A 26,882-nucleotide genomic window follows, 5' to 3' on the forward strand; every position below is an offset into this window, starting at 1 on the left:
TCAAGCATTATGCAAAGGACCAACAGAGAGAATCTAGAGCTAGAGATGCCAATTTGTGTGACTATTGTATTTCAGTGTGGTGATGTGGAACCAGGTCCTAAAATGTGTCATCCTAAACTGTGGTGAATGACACTTGACAGGGTAGTTTAAGAGCAACTTGATCCTGGGCAGAGAATGGCACTTGACAGGGTAGTTTAAGAGCAACTCGATCCAGGGCAGAGACAATGCTGGATCCTCTTATTCTAATAGAAATAGAAGATGTGGATATCCATGGCCATTTCCCTTTATCAGTGTACACATGCCCTTTTCCTTATGTCTGATAACCTTTAAGTTCTTGTCCGCCGGGACTTTCCCAAGGTGCTAATCTCTTTTTTGGCCGTTTGGGGTAGCTTGTGCTTAAACCTTCATAACTTTTTTCTACAAAAGATATCCATGCAAAATGTGCATCTTTTTTCCAACATCCTGGAGATTCTAATGTTATCCAGGGTTTGTATATTTCCCTGGAGGGAACCAAGAAAATAGCCAAAATATAGCCAATTTTTATTTTTTGGGAGAAAAATAGAAACAAAGTGCTGTGCATGAAAACGTATTTTTTTTGTTTCTGAAAAGGCTTGCTGTTCTAGGACCACAGTCTTCCCATATTTCAGGAGCAAGACAAGTTATAGAAGAAAATAATTTTTAATCACTGTTTTTTTTGCATTTTTCTAAGAGGTAATCCATTTTTCAGAATGTGTGTGGTGTCAACCCACTTGCAGTTTGCAGTAGAAACAGATGTGAAACCCTAGGGTGATCCTGGAAAGGTATACATCTCTGAAGAGTAGGTACAATTCTAAATTCAGCATGGGGTCATTTGTGTAGACCCCTCAATTTTTTGCCACAATGGCCAATTTACAAACCCAATATACAATGACATCCGACAAACCCTTCTGGTTGTGGGGATATAAAAGGTTTGAAGGTTCTCAAAAACACACACTACCCAGAGACAACAACTGAGCAGCACCTTTCAATGATTTTTTAATGATTTTTCATTGTGTACCAAATAAACCGCAATTCGTATGGTAAAATATAAGGAATGAACAATGAGTATGAAGGAAACCTCTGTATTTCCGAAATGTAAACAAGACACTGAATTTAGGAACAGTGGTTGTTTGTACATTTCTGAATTTGTGGTAACCCATACTATCATGTGAATCAGAGGGCATTTTGAAAAATGTCTTCTTTCTTGCACACTGGCTTACATTTTGAAGCCATACATGCAGAGAAAGCCAATTGGTAATAACAAATGTTCTACTTTTCAGTTTTTTCATGTTTCCTGATAGAAATGGTACCCCACGTGTGTATCTGGGCCCAGTGCCTGTGACACAAAATGCACCTTCGGGTTGAGTTTGCGCTATATAAAACTGCAACAACAAAAAAGGTATCATATTTCACCCAGCAAAAACATTTTTGGGAGGCTCTAGCACTGCTGCCACCCAGGGAAACCTACCAAACCCAGACATATCTGAAAAAGAGTTACCTGTGGGAATCCATGGTGGTTTGACTTTTGCGGTTCTCCCAAGGTTTTTTTTTACACAAAATCCCATACAAACCTCAAACCTTTGTACAAAACAGACATTTTCTCATATTTTTGTGAGGAAAAGTTCCAGAATCTGAAGGGATCCACAAATTTTCTACCATCAGGTGTTTCCACATGTCTCTCGATAAAAACGGTACCCCACATGTGTGGGTGGGCCTAGTGCCTACAACAGCAAAGGTCCCAAAACGCAATCTGAAGACATCAACATTCCCTGTCAAAAAAATTGCCTGATTTGCTAATGAGGGTAGCTGAGGTATTTGGGCTCGGGCTCTACAATCACCTAGGAAAACCTACTAAACCAAGACATTTCTGAAAACTAGACACTCAGGGAGTCCAAGGTGGTGTGCGTTGCATGGATCCCATGATGTTTTTTCACACATTTCCCTTGCTTTTCTGTGAAGTAAACTTTTGGAATCTTAAGAGAACAAGTCAGCTTTCCCCCACTTGGCCTGATAAAAATACTACTACCCCACTTGTGTGGCTGGGCCTAGTGCCCGTGACAAAAACAGATCAAATCATGGACCACATGAGTCCTTCGCGAGGGCCCCCCTTGTCTCTGGTTTGATCTTAACTCAAAATTTATTTTTCCAAAGATACTTTTAATCAAGACAGTTTAGATCTGATCCCTATTACGCTGGCTTCTTTCTGTATTCTTTCCACAAGGCACTTTGAACTTTTTACTAAGGTCCTCCTCTGACTTTGAACTTTTTACTAAGGTTCTCCTCTGACTTTAATGCCCTTACTTTCCAACTTTTCTTCTAATGGCTACTTCTTTTGCCCCTGACATACTTCTTTATTACTCCACTCTCTACTGCTCAATTTTTTAGAACTTCTCATAATTTCTCCATGCCACCATCTCACATCATATTGATAACACCTTTCGTCCCCAACTGGAATTACTGGCTGATCTGTGCTAACCAATTGGATGCAACATCCAATCACAGTCCTGTCTATCGTTAACCATTTTCCTTTATTTTCCACTCATTGATAGTCTGTATTGTTCTTCTTGTCGCTGCTGTGTGTGCCTCCCTTGTGTAATACATTGTTTTCATTATCGTGTTTGGTTGGCTTATTTTTGTCATGTAATTTACCATTTATTTTGTAATTTATTCACTCTCAAGTCTTATGTAAAACCCTTTAATGCCTTTGGACTATCTCTGCGCCATAAAAAACTGCTTCAGCATGCTGAATACGAAGTGACTGGTTCCAAACCAAGGAGCATGTTGTCCAGTGCAGCATATTGTGTAATTTAATACTCCATTGGTCATACTACAGTACTGCCCAAGGTGTGCAAAAGGTATATGTGCCACTTTTTGTGGTCCCGGGTCACTATGGTATTAGAGGCCACAGTCACTTGTACAGTTCCTTCTGTAATATTGATAGCGTATTTCAATAAATGTGCTGCTCCTAGGTCAGGTGAGGGTTTGCAGATGCCAAGGGGGCATTGCATTAATTGTAATAGGGCGTACCGTCCATGTTTGGGCCGGCGCACCTGCTTAAAGATATGCCATGGTGCAAACAAGGACAGTTTGCTCTATCTCTAATACGGGCCCAGGTCTTCAGCTGAATTCTTATACGGGGCTGACATGCACACATTGCCCATTTCAAGATGGCTCCCTCGTTTTAAAAGTCGTGGACGTTAACTGCACCGCAGCATAAATGGAACACAGTACGCAAAGGCACCATGTTTTATAACGTTTCAGATACACCATTTCGAACAAAAGGCATTGGAACGAGCTACACGAGCACCAGACTGCATTGCGCAGTCGGATTCAGTTTTTTGGTAGGCACGCAGAGATTAAATGACTTGCCCACAGTCATAGAATGTTGACACAAAGTCGGTACTCTAACAGGGTTCCCCTCTTTCCAGGGTGTCAGTTCTTGACGTTAGGTCATATTTTCTTCCCATTTTATGGAGACCGACGAATTCGAATCACATCCTTGAAACGTTTAAGCCTTTAACTAGACGTCCACCGCAAACGTTTAAACATGGCGGCCATCTTGAAAATAGGACTAAATTGTCTTCGGTTCAAAGAGATCACATCAGCCCTGGCATGAGCCGTCAGGGTACAAACTTGGAAGACGTCACTACTGGAACTTCCAAATACGAACCAATCACAACGATTTCGTCATAATTCGTATTGTGAGATCCTGGTTGTGCTATTAGCGTCATCAACTCAGCATGTAGTCATTATGGTACGGCGTAAACCTTAGTGGCACGATACAGTTGGATAGTTATCGACACGGTTCCTGTGACTCCCCAGCTAAACATGTCTTTAGGTTGGGCTCGCCACTGTCCTTTCGTAGAAGATAGCTTTAGCCGCTTCTCCTCCCAGAGCAATGTGTACGGTCTGGCAGCCTCGCCTGCGGGTGGCGGCGGCTACCAGCTACTGGCGGCCACCCTAAAGGGAAAAGTCTTCAGCTTCAGATACCAGGACCTGCGGCAGAAGATTCGACCTGTGGCCAGAGAGGCCACCTTCACGTACATTCCTGGTAGGTGCGTTGGCACGCAGAGGCTAAAACGTACATTGATGGTTCTGTCCACTGTAAATGATTGTTGGCAAAATAAACAGTCAACACAAGATTTAGTTGGAGAAAGTTTGCTGCAGGTTTATTCAGGGCTTTAAGTGGGATGAAAAAACTTGGGGGTCTCTCAAAGGGGCGTGGTCAAGGTAATTAAGGGCGTGGCTTAAAACACGTTAGCTAAAAATCTGTGTTTAGCACAGTGTGCCGCCCCGCTTGTATTTTGCTGTTCCTGTCATTGGGTCCAGATATATGATACAACAGGTCACGTCATACCTACAAGTCAGGACTATTGGCTTTGTCAGAGGTTGCTAGTTGCATAAAATAAATGGATTGCAAAAATATTGAATATATTGAAAAAAACTTCCACTTAAAACCCTGGTGACACCACGACAATGTTGCTGCTTCTGTGTTTCAAAAAGAGAAGATAAATCCAGAGAGAAAATTACTCTCTTTAAAGGATTTCCCTTCCTCTACAACGCTCACCTGACATGACGTCATGCCGTAACTTCTCCACACGTGAGAAGTGAGCAGTGTGAGCACGTGCACATCGATGTGCCTGCTGTCACTGCAGTCTGGAAAAAAGACGGACCGCCAGGGCACAAAACAGAGCCCCATAGAGACCCGTTTCGAGGCCCCCTTAAAAAAACGGCCGGTGCTCAGACCCAGTGAGACTCGGCCCACTTAACCAACTTGGTGAGTTAACTTACGGGTGATCCAGGGCAGGCAGCGATGACACTAACCTAAGCTGCCCTGCCCACCTGATGAGCCAAACTGCACCGTGGTCAATCCAATCGGTGCTACCATTTATGTGGGGGTTATCCCCTTTACATATCATTGACCACCAGTCCATACCTTTTACTCATGACTTTTTAGGGTGGAGCGTAACCAGGCAAGCCCTGGTTGCTCAGGCGTACAACCACCCGAAGGACTGGCCAGGCGCCATCGCTTTCAACCAGGGTCCTGCCGTAAAGACTCCTGGGATTTTGGTTTAATGCACCCTTATTGTGCACCTGAAAGGGTACCCCCTAATACCAATCAGCCTCCGGATCGCCCTGTAACTTCGCCTGCAACACAAATGAATACATTACTACGTTCAATTTATTAGCCAGCCCTCACGCTGGCACGCAGGGTAAGCGGTTGGGAGGGTGACAGCGTGTCCAGCAGGGAGACAAAGAGGGTGCCAGTGGGTGGGGGCAGGTATAAGTACCTGTCCCCAGCCCACCATGTACTGGAAAGGATGTCACAGAGGTGACAGACCCGAGGGAGGACTCCCAGAGGAAGGAGTTGCAGCGACAAGTTTGGGGAGGTGCCTGAGGCGGCACTAGGAGGCCGCCCTCTTAAGGGGCCCACTGCGTGCGCCGCGGGCAGCCACATAGTGCCGATATCGGCAACCCCCCTCGCTCAGCAGTAATTAGTCGCGCTGCACAAAATAAACAGTCCACACTAGATTTTGTTGCAGAAAGTTTGCTGTATGTTTATTACATACAAGGAGTATGCCAACTTGGTGGGTTAACTTACGGGGGATCCAAGGGCAGGCAGCGATGACTAACCTAAGCTGCCCTGCCCACCTGATGAGCCAATTTGCACTGTGGCCAATCCAATCGGTGCTACCATTTATGTGGGGGTTACCCCCTTTGCATATCATGGACCACCAGTCCATACCTTTTACTCACGCCTTTCTATGTTCCCCAGCGGCCCGCTGAGATGTTCACTGTGGAATGAAAGGCTCGTACTTAAGGAAAAACAAACGAAGGAGCACACAAACCTTTACATCGTCTGCGGGCTGAGCAAATAGAAAAGGGTAACTTAGGATTCACGCCTGGGAATCCATATACATACCCACAAGAAAACGGCTGTCGGTCGCCGACTGGCCGCCACAATAAATGGCCGTTCTTTAGGTCGTTAGAAGATAGTGAAGCAGGGATCGGCTGATCTCGCAGCATCTAATAAGCTTTCTGGTCCTGAGGAGAACCCCATGATTGGAGGGGTTCAAAACGCGTCAACCTTTTTTGTGGCCAATCAAGTGCATAAATCTCTGTTAAAAATGTTGATATTTTTTCTAATTTGTTAATTGTTTCTTGTTTGGCTTTTGTTTTGTGTATAGATGTTATTTTTTCATGAATAATATTTAAATGTGGGCAGGGGATGGTGTTACTGGAATGTGTGTGAAGTGGAATTGAGGGGTGTCTGAGAAGCTTGATAGAGATTGGTTGAGATTTTCGGGTATGAAAGAGAAGATGTGGGTGATGGATGTATTAACAAGCATTGAAAATGCAATAGGCCTCGCCTTTGATTAAGTTAAAGCCATTTGCTTTGCTAATGGTATTGTATAGCAAAGCAAATGGCTTTAACTTAATGAAAGGCGAGACCTATTGCATTCTAATGCTTGTTGTTTTTGTGCCCGCTATTTCCTGCTGTCCCAGTCCGCCTCTGACTCTCATTCTCAATCTCTCTCTGGTCTTGTGCCCCTAAAGTCCTCATCAATGAGAGCTCCAGGCTTCCATGTGCCTGAGACTCCTAAAACTGCATGTGTGCATGAACTCATCACAATGTTTGTGTACCCCCTGATTCTCACAATGATTAAGCACCCAAGTGCTTAAAAGTGGGATGCAAAAAGTGGGGTTCTCTAAAAGGGGCGTGGCCTATGTAATTAAAGATGTGGGCAAACATAATTGTCGTGATCCGTAGTGTGACACTGTATTTTGGTGCCACACCAAGTAAAACACGTGAAGTATAAAAATGAGCTAAATCGCTGACCTGGGTTATTTTAACACTATTTTACATTGGTTGTTCAGAAATTCATCAGTATTATTTGCCAGTAAAGTTAGGGACATAAATAAAGAACCCAATAAGGAGCCATTTCAATGCCCGTTGCGCGGACTTTGTCCAAAGGTGTGAAAGCGCTTTACAATAGACCGTTTACCTTAACTCCTCACCTGTCTGTGTCCAAGCGCCTCTCACACTGCCCGTCACCTTACATCATTGTCGAGTATGGCCACGAAGAAGACTGTTCAGAAGTCGATGAAAGAAGCATATAATGCGATCCCTCCGCCTAGAAAATGAGCTTAAACGCATAATTCCGCTTTGTTGCTCCCAAATGTTGGGATTTACAGTTGTCACTCGCGGTGGCCTGGTGTGCCTGCCCTCGTCTTTTTGGACTACTCGACTGAGCCCTCTCACGGACGATCTACTGCCTGATAAATGTATTTCGGCAACGCACCCCACGCCGGCACTTACTGCTAGCCAAGCTCCACGGTACCCGGGACACAAAAGCCTCAAAAACCTTCTTGGAAGCCGCCATCTTTGACAGGACACAATTCGTGTGGCGGTGACCTTCCGCAAAAACATAGAAAAGAGACTACACTTGAAACGGGCGGCAGCCATCTTCGAATTTTCTCTTATTATTTAAAGTCTCCCCATGGGCGACCATATCTAAAGAAAATAAAAACTTTTTTATGTAGGCCATATACAGTGTGATTCACGGAAACTTAAGCAGTACTTGCAAAGCAGCACAAATATAATGTAAATACTGTGAATTGAATCTCACGTGTGTAAACATTCTCGTCATACCATCCATGGCAAAACACATCTAAGGGATACAATGGGAAGAGTTAACGATCTTCAACAAAGCTAAGGAAATAGAATCACATTTGAAATGTTCCCGGTTGACAATATCTTGCAACAACTCACCTAATAGAGGTACTGACAGCAAGGTAAGAACCCTCAACATAAACCAGCAACGCCAACAACGCCTCCCGCTTTTTTTTCACTTTTAGAGCCGTCCCAGTTGGACTGGCTCGCGAGCCGTCCCAGTTGGTCTGACTCGCATGACTGGTTTCTTATCTTTATGGGGCCGTGTGTTTGGCCCCCATAAAGATAAAAAAACCTTTTACGCCAGCCAGTCCAACTGGGACAGCTCTAAAAGAGAAAAGTGTACGTCACTAGACGCTCTTTTCCAATGGCTGGCCACCTTTTAGCATAAACGGTGACACCAGCCAATGGAAAAGAGGGGCGGGGCTTAAAGCCCACTAGAGAAATCCCCTAAAGTCATTAAATCTCACCAGCGAGACTGCGCATGTCTGCGCAGTCTTACGCCAGGCGAGACCTAAAAATGGTCTTTTTGGGAGTAGGTAGTGCGGTATTTGTCCAAAAACTGTAAATGGATTAAATTGTGTTTACCTGATTCATATATGTGATGTTTTGAATAAATATTGATTAATTCATGCCTAAAAAGAGGTTGTTGGTGACCTTGTTTCAATTCAATGCCCCGGTAGAAATGTGAGAATATTGCATCAGTATTCGCTCTTTGTTGTTTCTTGTTTGAATAGAGCTCAGCCTTACTGATTGTCGCCCAAAACCCTTTTGTTCCTTGGTTTTTAGGGACGAAGCGTAACCAACTAAGCCCCCGGTTGCTCAGGCTTACAACCGTCCGAAGGAATAGCGGGGTGCAGTCGCTTTCAACCAGGGTCCTGCCGTAAAGACTCCTGGGATTTTGGCATAATGCACCCTTATTGTGGTCCTGAAAGGGTATCCCTCGTACCAATCAGCCTCTGGATCACCCTGTAACTCCGCCAAAGCCCCGGATGTGGCCAGCGTCATATCCAGGGCCCCTCATCCCACCATGGCAGGCTCCATAACCTCCTGCAACGTGTTGGTACTAGTCCTTCTAGCTGAACAATTCCTATCCACCTCTGACAGGTTAACAGTCTGCAGTTGTTCCCCATCCCTATCGAGGGAACCTTGCAGCGTATGCACTCATGAGGCTACGCCTTATTCACCAAGCCCGCTTATTTGCTTTTTGACTAAAGTTGAATCAAGCCCCCCTGCTTGGTGGGCTTGTGCATGGCTTATTTACCCCATAGTAGGCAAGCTTGATGGCCTCCTCTAAAATATGAACTGCTGTCCTCTGATTTGACCACAGTTTTATTTACCCATCCGTAGGCATGTTCGATGGCCCGCCCGCAATTGAAACAACTGCTCTCTACTTTACCCGCAGTTAAGGGTGAAATCCATATGGTGCCCTGTGCCAATAAGGGCCTACTTGTTAGGTGTTGCCAGGTCATGCATAACCCATCAATGCCCAGTCACTGAATTCAGGATATGCTGGAAAACATATTTGAGTTCGCCTCCCAGGCCAACAATGTATTTGTTAACAAGTTGTTGTTTGGGGCCAACACCATACCCTTTTCTCTTCCAGCTGGCCTCCTCTTGTATAGGGGCCCCACGCCGGCCAGAATTCTTACCAAAACGGGAATGCAAAACTACTGCTCTTCGTAACCCTGGATTGTCTGATTTTATCCATTAAGCACTACGTGCAATATGTGCCTTACATATAGGGTTGCCTAAGCCCCTGTTTACCCCCGTTCTTGAATATTCCCAAAATAGAGGTTCAAACTGATAACTGTGTACAGCACCAGCAGTGGCAATTGACCTGCTCCTTCCAAATTTAAATGCACGCTGTGTTCTAGTAACTGTTAGCATAAGTGCACTGAACCCTTCTTTCTCCCCCTTATTGGAGTCGCAGCACACACTTTTTTTGGAATGGCAAAAATACGCAACCCCTTTCCAAAAACCCACTCTATATGCGGATTTCTGGCACTGTACCCTTCTGACCGTGTGTGGCCAAGGTAACGCCTATAGCATTGCGCTTGCCTCCCGTATATTGCTTCATTACATGACCATATTGCATGCCAGCCCCTCACCTTCAGACTGCGCTCTGTAGCTGCTGGGACGTCATGCTGATGTCCCCTCCCAGGTGCATGTTGTGCACTTCCCAACTTCAGCTAATGTGTACCATGGGGCAGAAAAGTGGGTGGGGACGGGGGGGGGGGCAACAATAAGTACAGATACCTGCCTTTTCTTGAATAATGGACATACCAAATGTTCTTAATACATTGTAGCCTTTTTGTGCTTTAACACCTTGTTTCCCTAGTTTTTGGGACAGCAGTACATTTGTTAGCTGACAGCTTCCACAAACAGCCTGGCCTCTTTGGCTATCAGGGCAGGGAGTTTTTTGCTTAACTGAAGCAACCTGTAACATGCCCTGAGGCCAGAGAGAAGATACTTTGCCGAATTTGACTAGACATTTGCACAGACCTTTTTGATTGCTAATCCCTGGCGAACACATTAATTGTGTTGAATCTGGTTTGAGGGAATGGTTGTATTGTGCACACTGTTGCAGTCAGTGCACCCTTTTTGGAGTGACAACTTACGCAGCCCCCAGGCTTGCTTGACTGCAGTCCGATCACAGCTACACACTACCTGCTAACCATCTGAGACCCTTGGTGCTTAATCTAGCTAAAGACCAAGTTCACTTCGTTATCCCTGGAATTGATTGCCCTCCACAGACTCAAAGCCGAATTCGGATTACCTTCTAGTCACCTTGTAATTCATGTTGGAACATTTTTACCCCGCATAGTCAGTCTTTTGTATTATTAATCCAATGATAATGTTGGAATCTAAGCTTTCCAGTTTCATGTTTTGCCACAGCCCACCTTTTGTGGGTCCGCTGGGACCCCTCTGCCTCACTGCAAGTAACCTCGCTACTTAATACAGCTCCCTTAATGCACTTGCCGGTTACTCCGACATCTGGCAACAACATGACGCACTGCAGCTTGGTGAAGCGGGTTTTTGAGCCAAACGTACCCCAGTCAGTGTTTACCGCATTTATCCTTTATAGAGGCTCCAGTTCGTATGAAGTGTGTATGTCGATGTCCTGGCAACGCATTTCCAATAGCCTGTTCCACGATGGTGATTGTCCTACTATGATGTGAAAGGCTCAACTAGCCGATGAGCTTAGAAATATGTGACATTAAGCAAGGTATCCTCCTGTACTTGCCATGTATCCCTCCTTTCTTACAGGACCTTTGCCTGTTGAGTTTAATCTGTGGTGTTTGCCCCCAGGCTGCATAACTGCTAGCAATGTGAGCAGTTGTTGACATTAATGAGGGAATCTCCCGGTTGCAACTTGAAATTTTTATGTCGATCCTACTGGAACCCCTCTGCCTAATGTGCGTGACCAGCTCCCTTGACGCACTTGCCTGTAACTCAGTACAAACTAGCAACAACGAAACGTACTGCTGCTGGCTGAGTCTTGCCGCTAAGGGTGGAAGAAACATGTCTCTACCATTGATGCTCCCATTGATATAAGTGTGTGTACCTGCCCTGCAGAATGACCCCCCCAGTACCGTTATTTGTTGATGCCTGTCCTCGCTAATATTCATGACGGCACAACTTCTGATGGGTGATCTCCTTAAACAATGAATTCCCTTATAGCCTGCTTGACTAAATTGTGTGATCCTAGGCAATAGACTGAATCTTTACTTGTACCTTCATTTGAGTTAAGGGCACCTTGAGAAACATGTTATCAGATATCCACTGTATAAAAACTCTCTCCTGTGTTTGAATATTGAGCTAATTAGTTGTTCATCCTAGGATAAAATGGTGTAAATTAATACCACTGCTAGGGGCGAACTGATGTAGTGCTGTGAATCTACTTCCAAATAATCTACCCATGCTCCATCAGGGTTTCTTAAGCTCCAGTTTCACACACTTCTTAGTATCCCCTAGGATTTAACAGCAATGACACACCAACCGATGGTTTGGCTCCACTTTTACTTTCCAACCCTGCAGTCCATTTGCCTGCACGAGAAAATGGATTATTAACTTCCACACTCTTCCACTGAACACTGTGTTTTAACTCACATATTGGAGCTATAAGACATTTCTACTTTAAAGGATGAAGCCATGTAGCTTCTTAAGGTAACAGGGCTTGGTTATCAGATAACCTCGACGCATTGTGAGATTGTTGACCCCTGTGTCGCAACTAAATTGTACAACTCAACATCGGATCACAATCTGGTAATATTCCGGGTAACAATCCCTAAATCAAGGCGAGTTGATGCAGCCAGGGGAAGAAGCTTCCTAGGTAGGTACTGGAAGAGCCTCATGAAGAGGGCTGATTTATCCCCGATATTTAAGGTCAATGGGCTTCTAGGCCCCCTGAAATCGGTGGAACAGAACTATACGTCCTTCTGCGGACATATCATCGAAACTGTCGATCAGATTGCTCCAGTTAAGAAAATCAGGAAATTGGGGAGACCCTCTGCCCCATGGTACAATGAAACTTTGAGGAATATAAAAAGGGGATGTAAACTGGCAGAGCGACAATGGAGGAAGGCATACACAGAGATAGACAAAGCCCTCTGGAAGGAGCAATTAGCCAACTATAAAAAGGAAATTGTAAATGCTAAGGCAGACTACTACGCTGGAACCATCCTGAAGGCGCCCAATAGTACTAGGGGTATCTTTAAGATCATGAAGGACATTGCTAGTCCCGAATGTACTAATAACAGCATCCCACCTAGCCAAGAGCTATGTAATAGCCTAGCTACGATTTTTGATGACAAAATAAGGAAAATCATAGAAGGGCTGGAAATTGACGATGCGGTCACATCTAGCAAGACAGAGGAGCAACCGTCAACGAGTAAGCAAAAGAGTTGGAAATGGGGGGGCAGAGCCGGAGGATCAGGCAGTCTATGTGGTTGATTTTGAGCTCCCCTCTGAGGAGGAGTTTAATAAGATAGCCTCAGGAGTTTCTTCGGGCTCTCCTTTGGACCCCTTCCCCCCCAAAACTTGGAAGCCGCTGGGAGGTGAATTATTTCCAATACTTCGACAGCTGTGTAATCAATCACTGAGCAGTGGACAGGTCCCGGCGAGCTGGAAACAAGCAGTAATTACACCTCTGCTGAAAAAACCTACACTTGATCCAGCATGCCCTAAGAATTACAGACCTATATCCCTCCTCCCCTACCCAGTAAAGATCATAGAACGTGTGGTTAGTAGGGCACTCTCCCAGTTTTTGGAGTGTAACAACAAGCTGGAGGATGTGCAGTTTGGGTATTGCCCAGGTCATGGGACAGAGACAGCGCTGGTGACCGTTTTGGAAGAACTTCGAATGCGAACAGACAGGGGACAATCGGCTATATTGGTCTTACTGGACCTGTCTGCCGCATTCGATACGGTCAACCACACAGTCCTCTTGGCCAGGCTGAAAACAGTAGGGATGGGAGGTGTAGCACTGGAGTGGTTTCGATCGTATCAGACATCTAGACGCCAGGCGTTGGCCCTCCCCCTTATCAGTCGGAGTTTGCTGAGATTAGGCATGGGGTTCCCCAGGGCTAAGCAATCAGCCCGATACTGTTTAATACCTACATGAGCCCCCTGATCGCGATTATTAAATCATATGGGGTCAGCTTGGTAAACTATGCTGACGATACACAGCTCATTGTATCATTGGAGGGAGACCAAGCGGTCTCTCTGGAAAAATTTCATGCCTGTATGCTAGAAACGGTGCGCTGGCTGAAAAACAACTCCTTGCAGTTTAATTACGAAAAAACTGAGATACTTTGCTGTGCAGCAGGTAAAGTCCCCTGTTCTCTCCCTTCAGGATTCTGGCCCATTCCCGCAGAGACACCTTTGCTACCCGTCACGACGGTTCGCAATCTCTGGGTTAGTTTTAATGATAAACTGAACCTCGAAACCCAAGTCAACAAAATCGTGGAAAGTAGCTTTTCGCTCATTAGGGTTCTTCGGAAGATTCTTCCACTACTCCCATATCAGGTACGAGCACATGTAGTAAGGAGCGTCATTCTGAGTCGACTGGACTATGGTAATGCGCTTCTGCTGGAAACCCCTAGATACCTGATTGGGAGACTCCAGAGAGTCCAGACGGTGACAGCTAAACTGGCCCTATCTAGAACACGACAGTCATCCACATCCTTGGCATTGACGGAGCTGCACTGGCTTCCGGTATTCCAGAGGATACAATTTAAATCACTGTGCATTGTCTTTAAGGCTCTGCATGGGATGGGACCGATACCGTTGCAATATAAGTTCAACTGGTAAAATCCAACTCGCAGCCTTCGGTCCTCCTCGACTAGACTGGTGAATATACCCAAGATTAAGAAAGTTAAATCTGGCGGAAGAGCCTTTAGCTATGCGGCAGGACGCCTTTGGAATAGTCTGCTAGTTGAGCTAAGACAGATACAAGATCTGATAAAGTTCAGGGGAAAAATTAAATCTTGGCTTTTCCCTAGAGTACAGGCTTAACCTAGCAATCAGCTAGCCAGGAAGTATGGTAGTAGAGTATTTTACTGTAGCGCCAGGATGCCCGTAGGGTTACAGTGTGCTTTATAAATCTGAAATACATACATACATACATCCTAATACTGAAAATGAGTTAACTTACTACCAGTGCTGTGGTTCGGACAGGTGTAGTGCAGCTGACCTACTAACACCTGAACTGCCCATATTCCATCGAGGCTTTCGTAAGCACGAGATTCACACACTGATGTACCCATGGTTTTAACCAACTTGCCACACACTGGTTTATTCAGCCCCCATTTAACTATCCTAAGAGCTCCGCAGTCATTTTGCCTGTAGGAGGCAGGGCTAACTTAGTGGCACACTTAATAGCGCTGGACAGTGTGGTTTAAGTGCAAATAAAAAAGAGGTCTAAACCCGTCCTTCCTAGTTCTTGGCCACGTTTCACAACCTCGACAGTTCTAATCCTTCAATATATAATTGGAAGAACAAGCTCACCAATGCTTGCACAAGGACCTTGCTGTATCCACCAAACATGCACCTGCGAACCAGACTAGCTCACTTCCCCACTTATAATGCCTCAACACTAGCTGCACGCAGGGTTCTGCATGGAGGCGTGGAGTGAATATTTACCCATAACTCCCTTGATAAATGAGAATGCCTCAAAAAGGTTGGCTTCCTTGTGACATAGAATGCTTTGTAGTATCACCAGTACTGTAAAATGAACAGCCTGCGCCCAACAAAACCAACACCTGCACCCACTGTAACAAACTGCTCAGCACGCACGCCACCAACAGCGCCCAGCAGGACAAGCCGAGGTTTGAAAGTAGCATCTCCGTTCCAATGGACAAGGCATGTTAACAACCACCCCACGGCGCCAGTCACTCGCAAAGACACCAATGTAAGGACCCAACACAACGCCCCCTCCCTGAAACTTGTGCACCCTTTAAATAACGTCGGCTGTGGTTTGCCCGACACTGCATGAACCTGCCCTATAAAGAGCAGGGTCCTACCCAACCCCCTTTGCTGGTGCCAGGCAGCGGTACACATTCCTGCTATTCCTACAAATGCCACTGGTCTGCCGATGCAGCACAACAAGTTCCTCCTCAGGAACCATCGGCAACAATAGGCACTTGTGGGCAAAACCCTTTAAGGCAGGGCCCCACCTTGGGCATTACTGCAGAGTACTCTTGGCGAAACATCTCACAAGTTTCATAACCACTACAATTTTAATGTACACAAAGGCAACGTCGACACATTTGCAGTACACCTGGCACGTACCAGCTGAACACATGCAATGCACTCCCTAGTGAGAGCCCGTGCTCCCCCAGGGAATAATATTAAATATTGGTGTCCCTATTAGCCCTCTAAATTAGTAGCAGATGTGTGTTTAAATAATGCCCTAGATGGCCCCAAATATACTTTACAGGGAGTCGCACACTCGACCTGGTTGACCCCCTGTTAAGTCTCTGATAAACACAACGGTGCATAGACTACAAACAATTGTGCGCCAGGGATCAGTTTTCTGTTTGTGCCACAGACACCATTGTAACATTGCAATATAAATTAATTTATTAGGCTTTGTAACGCTGTGTGACGACACTTGTCTCGTCCCGTCTGCATGCTTTACCCCAAACAAATACACATGACCCTGAATGGACTGGCTTGGGGGCTGCTTAAGCCACCACCTGCCCATGACCTGATGACCCCTGGCCTGCTCCCGAACACAATTCAGGCCCAGGGTTTTTAAAACTGCCGCACTGCCAATAACCATCCCCCAATGCGCATGCGCCCGGCCATTCCGCGCGCTCACTTTGAGCACTTTGTTATTCTGTACGCACTTTGTGAGTTGTGCGAAGTTGTTTTACAACGTATTCCCCCCCCCCCCCTCTCCCGCAGGGCCTACAGAAAGGGGGCTGGAAGGAGGCACTGTTTGCTGAAAGGGGCCTGAGGCAGTGAGTTAGAGGGGGTACTGCCGCCATGCTGGGCTGTAGCTTAGGGGCTGACCCACCTGGCGCAGCTACCTGTTTTTCAGTCTCTTTCCAAGCATTGCCATCAGCCCTATGCAGCATGACTGCCGTACTTGTATTTGTGCCTTTGAAACACCACGCAGGAAGATTGTTATAAGATTAAAGGGGCTGTATGTTGCTTGTCAACATGGCTGCTTGCAGAGTAATCCCCGAGCAGAGTTGCCAACCCATCCTCTGCTGTCTGCGCCGCAAGTCTCCATCTGTGTCGGAGGGTCGCCAACTGGAATAAAGCGTACACTGTCCCATCTAACACGGGGACAGGAGGCGCACAAAATCACTTCTGTCTCCGCCGAATCGCCATCCCCAGCACAATCCGTACAGACAGGAGGCACAGCCAAAACCAACAGAATGGGAGAAGCTGTAGGCCCTCTAGTGGTAGGACAAAGGAGGGAGATATGTCAGTCAGCCACAAAGTATGTGCTTACTCTGGATGGTTCAGGAGGAGGAGGGGAATTCCTCCTGTCGGCACTAGGGCCCTCACACACCCAGCCAGCTAGGTGTCATGCTTCATCACATGGGCCTGCTCCTCGTCGGGTCGACCTATCCAGAGTAAGCACATACTTTGTGGCTGACTGACATATCTCCCTCCTTTGTCCTACCACTAGAGGAACTGCATACCCTTTTTTCCTACTATATGACTGGGGATGTATGCTGGACCTCCTCACAAAAAAGCCCTCTAGTCCCTCCTTATTGCTTGAGAAGCTGTAGGCCAACACCATGCCCGAACACTGACCACTTCAACAATCCCGGTGCGGAGCGTGCTGCGCTTGGTCAAGTGGTCGCTAGCAGCTGGACAAACCGGCTCATTCGTGGGGCTTGCCGCACTCCAACCATTCGTCTTCAACTAAACTAGCCAACGTGTCATTCAGTCACAAGTAGGAGCACATGCACCGACAGGGATGCAGGCCCCCCCACCTTGCAGCTCAAAACCGACCAATTCTGCAGACCACCTCGCCCTGCAACACTTGCCGGATACGGTCTGGCCCCAGCCAGACTAAGGACGTCCACCCGCCCCCTACTTGGCTCACACCATTTGCAAAACCCCTTTGCCTCAAAGCTACCGCTCTTGAGCATGGGACAGTTGGCTCAATGTTCTCCCCCTCGTGTCCTGCCACGCGTGATCTGAGAAACTGCCCTACCGCCCCACGGACGGGCGAAGGCCCTGACTCACCGAAATTCTCAAGCATCGGGGCTCCCGGCCGGCGCAACACCAACGGCGCAATATGCAGGTTAATCGGTGCTTGCCCCTCTCCCACAAAACCGACACCATGCGCTTCCTCCGGACCCAGGCATCTGGGGTGGGGTGGGGGTTTGTGGGTCCTAGTACAGCCCTCACCGCAAAACCAATGCCGGACATGAGCCCAACCCCGCAACTAGACAAGCCCAGCACGGCAGCTCTTTATCTCTTATCCCCCCCGTACACCGATCTGGAGGCCAAGCAAATGGCCACAAATATGAGGACCGTGGCCAGCGGCAACAGCTGGCCCCCAAAACTCACCGCAAGCCAAATGACGATCAGCAGAACGCTGAACGATATGCCAGATAGCGTGTCCAGCGGGGGGACAAAGAGGGTGGCCAGTGGATGGGGGTGGGTATAACTACCTGTCCCCAGCCCACCGCACACCGAAAATGACGCCGCAGAGGCGCCAGACCCGAGGGAGGACTTCCAGAAGAGGGCGTCCCAGCGACAATGGCAGAAAGGTGCCTGAATCTGCACTAGGGGGCCGCCCTCTTAAGGGGCCAACTGCATGCGCCGCGAGCAGCCGCACATTGGACGCGTGCTGGCAGACCTCTCAAGTTTTGGAAGTTGTTTGGAGAACTAATGTGAAACAGCCATAACATTGTTACAATGACCGCGTCGTTACAACTCGAGCCATTACATCGAAGTTGTTTCAACGACTTGCTGTAGGGGGCACACTGGTGTTGGACTTACAATCCAACACCTTCCCTGCTGTTGCACAAACTGGAGTAGGAATAGTAAATTATGCTATCCCTAAGTCTAACGCGCACCCCACAGCAAGTCATTTAAACGACTTGTGATGTAATAGTTTGTGTTGTAACAACGTGGTTGTTGTAACGACCGCGTTGTAAAGGCATGCGATGCAAAGGTACGTATTCGAACGAATTGCATATTCAGTGAAATCAAAGGAAGCTATTCCACTAACCCTTTGACATAATGACAACATAGGTAGCGTCAGTGAAATGATTACAAAATCCCTTATCTAATGATACGGAAACACTCATGGTTCCCACAGATCTTGGAACAGTACTTGACAGGTCCAGACAAGAACCTCCCATCAATTGAGGGGATCTGTAGCTTCGTGTGGTGTGGGATGGCTTCATGAACACTACATATCCAGCAGCTGCTTATTATGCTGCAGAGCTTTAAGGGTTTCATACATATAGTTCTGATTCTAGCCCATTTGACCACGTGTGATGTTTACTCTCGTGTGAGTGAATGCTCAGCGTGACCCCTAAATGTGTAAGTCTGACTCACAATGAGTGAGACTTAAGGTCTCTACATTTGCATTTGGAGCTCGTCTTTAGACCTTGGAGTACAACATAGAAGACAATAATCAGAATGTGCATAATACAATAAATTAATCATGTACAGAAAGAGTAACAGTTACAATTACAACCCTTGTATGAGTTAGTTATGTGTAATTCATCAAGTGCACTTACCAACTAACCCTTTTTAAAGCTTCTTGTAAAATATGCTATTCCTTGTATCAGAATGTAACCCCAAAGACGATTTGCATCCTATGCAGAAACTTAGTGCCCACAGATTACTTTTTCATAGAGTGAAGTAGTCATGCACTTTTGGCTAGTACACATCTGTCAATCTCTTGCTTTAAAAATGCGAGTGAAGTCAGGCATTCAAGAGCGGGATTCCATTAAGGTTAATGCGAATCAACACTTTTCTGGAGGGTGATATAAGATTAAAAATCTAGTAACCTCTTTAAAGTCAATGGAAGCATTTTGTTTGACAGGCTGGTGAATAGAGGTAAAAAGCGTGTGACACCTGCCAAATGTGGGTGAGTTTACAGGTATGCTAGTGGACCTTAAACCACTTACATCCAGATGTTGAAGTTAGATGCTTATTTAGATTCTTATTTCTCTATGTTATGTGTATTTGTAAAGCACACTATCACCCACAGGGTATCCTAGTGCTGAGCAGGTGTGTGTGCCTAGCCCTTCCTAGGGTAGGATGGTCAATAGAACATTTTCCAGAATAAGCAACTAGAATTTTAGATTCTATTAAGGACACGGAGGCAAGGATTATGCTTCTCTATCTTTACTGCACATTAAACAGCAGCCAATGGAAAAAACAGTAAAAACACATAAACGCTACAAACACTATGAGGATTTGAACCACGCCTCCTTAACACTACCAATCAGGTTAGTCCAGTGTCTACAAAATAGCGAGGCACCATCTTACTTCCTCTTTCTTTGCAACAAGCAGCCTTTTCTTAGTGTAAGTCAAACAGGATACAGTTCCAGCTCTCAACGGAGGTCAACCTCCAAATAACAGGTCCCAGAAGAGACAACTTATCCATAACGGCTCGCCAGCCAGCCTTGAGACTCCAGATTCAGCTCTGTTTGGAATCCGTTCCTGCAATCAAAAACAAGTTTGAATACTATGGTACCCAATCACCTTTTCATAACAAGGGAGGGAAAATCAACATGTCAAGTTATATCATAAGACATCATGGCAGTTAAGAATCATTCTTACCTGTCCCACCGGGTAGAATAATCCTCGCCTCCATGTCCTTAATAGAATGTAAAATTCTTGTTGAATATGCTGCAAAATGTTCTATTCTATGGCAGGACCGGAGGCTCAGATTATGCTGGTTCAAAGCTGACCAACCACAACAGAAGAAACATGAACAATCGCTTTGTAATAAAATATTTTGAACATTGAATCAGATGACCAATCTGCTGCCTTAAGAATATCCTCTAGCCTGGATCCCAAAACAAAGGCTTTGGACGCCATTGCGCCTCTAGCAGAACGAGCCCCATACACAGATACAGCTATACCGGCTTCAGCCATAATCCATCGAACCCATTGAGCTAAAGTAGCCACCGAAACCGGGCGGAAAGGTTTCTGGATTGACAAAAGAAGAGGTCCTAAGTGTTCGGATTAGTGATGCAAAGTACGCTCTTCGTAACGTTTTAGACATTTAACCACACATAGTTGATCATTGTGGGGAAAAGCAGGGTAATCAATTGAGCGTGACATAGTCTTAGTTGGTCTAAAAAAATTAAATGATACATCATGTGGAGAAAATAACCTGCCTGCTAGATAAAGTGCACGTACGTCTGACACGCTCCAACAAGAAATGAGACACAAAAGCATGGTAAGTTTTGCTGAAAGCTCTTTTAATGATATCTCTCTGTTTTCTGGGCAAGATTCAAGTAATGCTAACACATTCAACACATCCCATAGAGTGCTATACTTGGGCTTTGGAGACCAAGTGACTCTTATGCCTTTCAATAGTTTGCAAACAACTGGTTGAACACCCACCTGGTTCCCATCAATATGGTTATGTCCAGCTGACAAAGCAGATCTAAAATTGTTTACCGACCTGTAACATAATCCGGACTCTGCGCACACTGAGAGGAAGTTCAAGATGTCTTTCAGATCAGATCCCACGTGATCCACCTCCAGTTAAAGGCACCAACCCACCCAACGTTTCCATGCAGCACAATATTATTTTCGGGTGGAAGGAGCCCAAGACTGTCGTATGAATTTGGCAGCCGCCAATGAAAGGCCTCCAATTTGTTTGTGTTGCCTTATACTTTCCAAACAATGAGCGCCAGTTGTTCCTGCAAAACCAGCGGATGGGGGGACCCGACTGGGTCCAGGAGCAACTGTGGAAATGCAGGAAGTTGAAAGGGTAGATCAACTGACAACTCCAAGAGAGTCAGAAACCAGGATTGTGTCTTCCATAGTGGTGTGAATAAAACGAATGATGCTGACTGTCGACGGACCTGGGCTGCCACTTTCGGGATCATCGCAAAGGGTGGAAAGGTGCAATTCGTCTGAGATCCCCAATGATGGAGAAAAGCATCTGTACCTATCGCCATTAGATCCGGTCTCCAGCTGAAGAACCTGGGAATTTCGGCGTTCAGGCGAGAGGCAAACAGATCAATGAATCACGGGCCTCGAGTAATCATGATCTCTTGAAATAGTGCAGGATGGAGTTTCCAATCGCTGAAGTCTCTCAGGAATCTGCAATTCCAGTCCGCCACTAAATTGTCTTTGCCAAGAATGTATTCTGCAAACACCGTGATCTTCTGCGATGGACAAAAGTATCAGAATTCCTGGGCTATGTTGGCTAACATAGCTGGGCTATGTTGGCTAACATAGCTAACTTACCTCCCAGGCGATTTATGTATCGTACCGCTCACACATTGTCCATCTGAAGAAAGATGCAACAATTGCTCTTCACAGGAGAGATCGACTTGATGGCAAAGGAACCCGCCAGCAGTTCCAGACAGTTGATATGAAGTTTCAATTCCTCTGCTGACCAACGTCCGCTGGTGGTGAACTCTTCGCATCTTGCGCCCCTGCCCCAACGAATGGCATCCAACTTGATGACTGCATCGGGAGAGACTCCGAAAATGGCCTTGCCATTCGAAGCTTCCAGTGGTTCAACCACCATTAAAGTATTCTTGCGCCTCCAGAGTCAGGGCGATAGAATGATCGTAACTGAAGTTCTGTTGAAGATAATGACTTTTCAGGCGCTATAACGCTCTGTAGTGAAGAGGACCAGAAAAAATCGCTTGAATAGAGGATGCCAGAAGGCTGACAACCCTCGCCGGGGACCTCAAAGAAACAGTCTGTTTCGATAATGTTGCTTTGATTTCCCTCTGAATGGATTTTATTTTGGTTGTATTGAGAAGTAATTGATCCGACACAGAGTTGATCGGGAATCCTAGAAAGTCCATCTTTTGAGATGGACTTCTTGAGATTTATCACAAAGCCGAGATTCTGAAAGAAAGACACCGTCCATTGCAGATGAGTTAGTTGTAGAGAGTGATCCTGTGCTAGCAAGAGCATGTCATCCAGATATACGATCATGCAAACTCCCATTTCTCGTAACCGAGTCATCACGGGTTTCATTAGTTTGGGGGGCCTGAGGAGAGGCCGAATGGTAGGGAAAGATACTGAAACCATTGGCCTGTCTGTTGAAACTGGAGGTAACATTGGTGAGGGGAATAAGTTTGGACTGTCAGATAGGCGTCTTATAGATCTAACCAGACCATCCGGTCTTTTTCTAGCAACAGATCACTTAGAAGGTGGATCACTTCCATTTTGAAGTGACAGTAGGTGGCGAAGGGGTTGAACGCTCTAAGATTTTGAACCAATCGCTGACCACCTCCTTTCTTTTCGACCAAGAAGACGTTGCTGCAAAAACCTTCGAGTTGAAGCATCCCCACAGCAATGGCCTTTTTGGCAAAAGATCTAACAGCTCGGAGTCTATAAAAGACTCTTCTTGTTCGGAAAAATGGAGAGGTGGTGGAGGGGTCTGTTGAATCAGGGCCTGTGTCAACTCTATCTGATACCCTTGAACAGTGTTCAAGACCCATGTATCTGAGGTAATCTTTGTCAAATTGTGAATGAAAAACATCAATCTGCCCCCCAAGGGCATTGAAGGAAGAAGAGGTGGAATCATTACCTGAGGAATGGGCATCGTTGTTGCGGGAGCTTCTATGACTCCCCTGTTGAAGCGGCCTCTGAAACCCCATGATCTGGTGGGATAGAAGCCTGCTTGGGCTGGTTCCTGCGCATATCCTTTGCGCCTGGGGTTGTAGCCGCGTTGAGGACCTTGCTGGTTGAAGTGGCTGGTCGAGCGTTCTCTACCATGACTGGCCCTACCAAATAGGGGACTGAAGACTCTCTTGAGAGAGGTCTGTGACTTGTCTAAAGATGAGAAGGTATTAACAAATTTTACAATGTCCTTGACAAAATGGTCTCTGAAGAGCTGACCCTCTGCTAAGGGACCAGGTTCAGCAGACGCCAGTTCTGCTAGTTGTGGATCAATTCGAAACGGCACAGATTTGCGCCTCTTAGAAGAAAGCGCGCAATTGGCATTGCCTAGGAGGCAAATTGCTCGTTGAGTCCAACCTGCGAGGACTTCTGGGTGAATTGCAGCACCCGTCTCCTGGGCCTGAAGCGCCAGCTCTAAAAGTTTTGTCAGGGGGCCCGACACATCCAAGAGTTTGTCTTGACACGTTCTCAAAGCTCTGTCAATTCCCTTCTTAGGGTCTTTGTGGATTTTTTTCAGGAAAGTCTGCATTGAGGAGTCTGTGTCAGGGGTAAGAGCGGTCCTATTTGGGAGGTCTGGATGGGGGCATTCCGACCTGAGGCGGGATCCGACCTCCTTATCAAAGCTTTTTCGCAGATTAATCTGTATATATTCCACCACCGTTGGGGCCGGGGACCAGGCAGAGGATCTGGGGTGGACAATACTAGAAGGATCAAAAGTGAATGGGGGAGGGGCCATAGGAGAAGAGGTACGCTTGTGCTTTTTTGAGCGCTTACGGGAACGTGACTCCTGGGAGGACGATGAATCTGCGTCCGTGGTGGGGGAAGGCAGAGGAAGGGACAGTGGCGGAAGGGACACCGGATCAGTATTATACTCATGATCCCTTGTTTTCTCTGTTACTTTAGTGTAAATTTTAACATACGACCAAGAGTGGCCGAGAGGTTCAGTGAGTGGAAGGGGGGGTGAACGGAGAGGGGGAGGGGTCGCTACCTACCAGTCGGTCAAGTAGTTGTGAGATAGCTAAGAGGGCAGAGGATAAGACCTTATTCAATATTTGTCTTGGGCTTTATCAATTAAAGTTTCTACATTCTCTTCGTAATAGAAGTCTTCATCTTGTGGACCATAGATAGCTAGGTCCTGTTCATGCACCTCTTAGTCAGACATGGTGTGAGGAAGAATAAACATCCTGTCTTAAATCCCCAGAGGTAAGCCAGTTAATTACAGCCCTGTACAGCTGTAGATATAGGGCATAGGGTAGGAGCAAAAGAGCTGCAGCAGAAGGCCCAGGTACCCTAAACTGCTTCAACAGGACTTAAGAGGGTGTGGCCCTAACAGCCTAAGAAGCAGTTGGGAGTTTCCAAAAATTATTATTAAGCCAATTTTATTGTCAAATAAGTAAAAGGCAGGGAAAATGTGTCGATTCTTGTAGAATGCAAATTAGCCCGATACCGGCACTGTGATCTGCTGGGGAAGTCCTGTTCTTCGAGCTCAGGTCAGGCGTCACCAGCTCATTGATGGGAGGCTTGTGCCTGCATTAGCGCGTGCAGGCTCCAGAGGAACACATATGCAGCCGAGTTGGGCTGCCTACGCGACCTCGCTCCTGGGAGGGGCTACTCCCTGATCGAAGCACACAGAGCGTGCTCATCACACCCTGACTGCTCGGACAACGGCGGGCCAAATCAAAGGAAACCAATTCGGGAAAGTGGACTCTGCAAGGGAAAAGGATTAAAGGAAGGTGCAGCACGAGCCAAGACTAAGTGGGGAAGGCACCGCAGGAGGGTGGGAACCGCGGGCCTTCATGACCTAGGAGAATCAAAGGTCAGGAAAACACCGCACCACAAAGAAACAAAGGGTCACATGAGACCATACAATACAAGTAGGCACAGTCATTAAATAATAAGCATGAAACATTAATAAGCATTGCATGTGTAATCAATCAAAATAACGAGGCACTTATCTTGACTACGGAGCAGCAAATAAAGAGGCAGTAAGATGGTGCCTCGCTATTTTGTAGACATTGGACTACTCTGATTGGTAGTGTTAAGGAGGTGTGGTTCAAAGCCTCATGGGATTTGTAGTGTTTGTATTTTTACTGTTTTTTTATTGGCTGGTGTTTGATGTGCAGTAAAGATTGAGAAGCATAATCTGAGCCTCCGGTCCTGCCATAGAATTGAAAATCCAGGTCTTCAGCTGCTTGTGAAATTCAAGAAGAAAGGAGGAGGTTTTGATGTAGAGTAGGAGGTAATTCCACGCTTTAGAAGCTCTGTAAGAGAACACTCGTCCTCCTGCTCCGGTTCTGTGTATGATTGGGATTTCTGTGAGTAGGAGTCCTGAGGAGCAGGGGTGTCTGGTTGGTTGGTGGAAGGATGTGTGACTGTTAAGGTAGGTGGGGCCTAAGTTGCTTATGGTTGTAAGAAAATGGGTCTTTTTGCAGATGTCCCCCCCCCCCACTTTTTGCCCCATTTGGATGTTTTAGATGCTGGCTTTTGACTCTGATAGTGCATTAAAGACAAGTTGTGGCTGCTTCCAATATGCCAGGGGGGAGGGAATTTGCAGGACAGCAGCAGTGGTGGGTGAATAAAAAAAAAAAAAAAGCTTACCTGATCCTGCGGCCACTCCATGCTTCTCCTGCTGCTCTCTCGCGCATCTCCTGCTGCTACAAGTTCCTATACTCCCTGGGACAGACTCCCCAACCAATCCAGACGCTGGGATTAGCCTGAGTGGGCTGTTTAGATGCTCCTCTCAGGCACAGGGAATCTGGTACATTTCTCCACCCACCTGTAGAATACAGCCGGTTTGAGAAATCTAACTGCACATGTCTGTTTGGCTGGCCAAACAGACATGCACACTTAGAAGTGCACAACCACTCCTCTCTGTGACCCCCAGCCCCACCCCACCCTGCATGCGCTCGCTCAGAGCCTGCTGCTGAATATTAAAATATTGTTTTATTTTTCAGCTGCTGGCTCTGAGCCAGTGGGATGACGCTTCTCCACCATTGCAGAAGACTCGCTGCTGCTGAAGCCTGCTAACCAGGCTCCAGTGCCTGTGCCTGTCCTCTCTCCCTAAAAGTGAAATGTTTAATTGGCGTCTCCAATTGACAGAGACCTTGCCCCCCTTGTAAGACCCTGGTAAATGGTACTGTGGTTCCCAGGGCATGGGTGGTAAAGGGGTGCTCGGGGCCAGCTGCACTGGTTGTGCCACCCTGAGTGACCCAGGTATACAGATGACAGCAGGCCTGACATTACAGACTGCAGCAACAGTGTTCACTGCTCCAATTCGACTTTGTCCTCACCATGTCTGACAGGGCCACAGCACTGCTTTTAAGTATGTCAATCACTCCAAGAGAAGGTCTCTTGGGCCTAGGGGGCAGGGTGCAGTATACTAAGAGTCTCTTTCTCCTATCTACCTTGCCTGGTCCGTTGTTGTGCCACTGCCCCTTCCGCCTGCTCAGCATGGTCACCTTGCTGCCCTGTCCCTTCTCCCTGTCTGAGTCCATCCCCTATGTCCAACCTTCTGCCCTCCATTGTTCTTTGTGCATGCCCCTGCCCGTCCCTCTTGCCCACCATGGTCCGCTGTGCTGTCACTAACCTGCCCGCCTTTCATTCGTCGTCAGTTGTGCTGCCACTGTTCCTTCCACTTGACTTGCTTGGTCATCTTGCTGCCTCTGCACCCCTCCTGCCTTTTCCCCATTGTCTGTGCTCCTGTCCCCTCCCTACTGTCTTCCATGGTGCGTTGTGCTTCCAGTGCCCCTGCCGCCATCCCTGCATGATAAGCTTGCTGCTACTATCTCTACCCCTCTCACCCCTGCCCTCATTGTCCATGTGCAGGTCCCTGCCCTCCATGTCCATGTGCTTGTCCCAGCCCTCAACGGTC

At 46.7% G+C, this 26,882-nt stretch overlaps 1 protein-coding gene across 1 annotated transcript in view; it reads left to right on the forward strand.

The window, feature by feature from the left end:
- The first annotated feature begins 3,616 nt into the window (after positions 1–3,616).
- The window catches only part of KPTN (kaptin, actin binding protein), a 164,976-nt gene continuing 141,710 nt past the window's right edge, over positions 3,617–26,882 (forward strand). Inside the window, exon 1 of the mRNA XM_085625253.1 lies at positions 3,617–4,069. Coding sequence (XP_085481379.1) covers positions 3,847–4,069 — 223 coding nt within the window. The 5' untranslated portion in view covers positions 3,617–3,846. The remainder of the gene's footprint in view (positions 4,070–26,882) is intronic.

The sequence above is a fragment of the Triturus cristatus genome, chromosome 9 (genome assembly GCF_964204655.1).
Source record: "Triturus cristatus chromosome 9, aTriCri1.1, whole genome shotgun sequence".
NCBI classification, from domain to species: domain Eukaryota; kingdom Metazoa; phylum Chordata; class Amphibia; order Caudata; family Salamandridae; genus Triturus; species Triturus cristatus.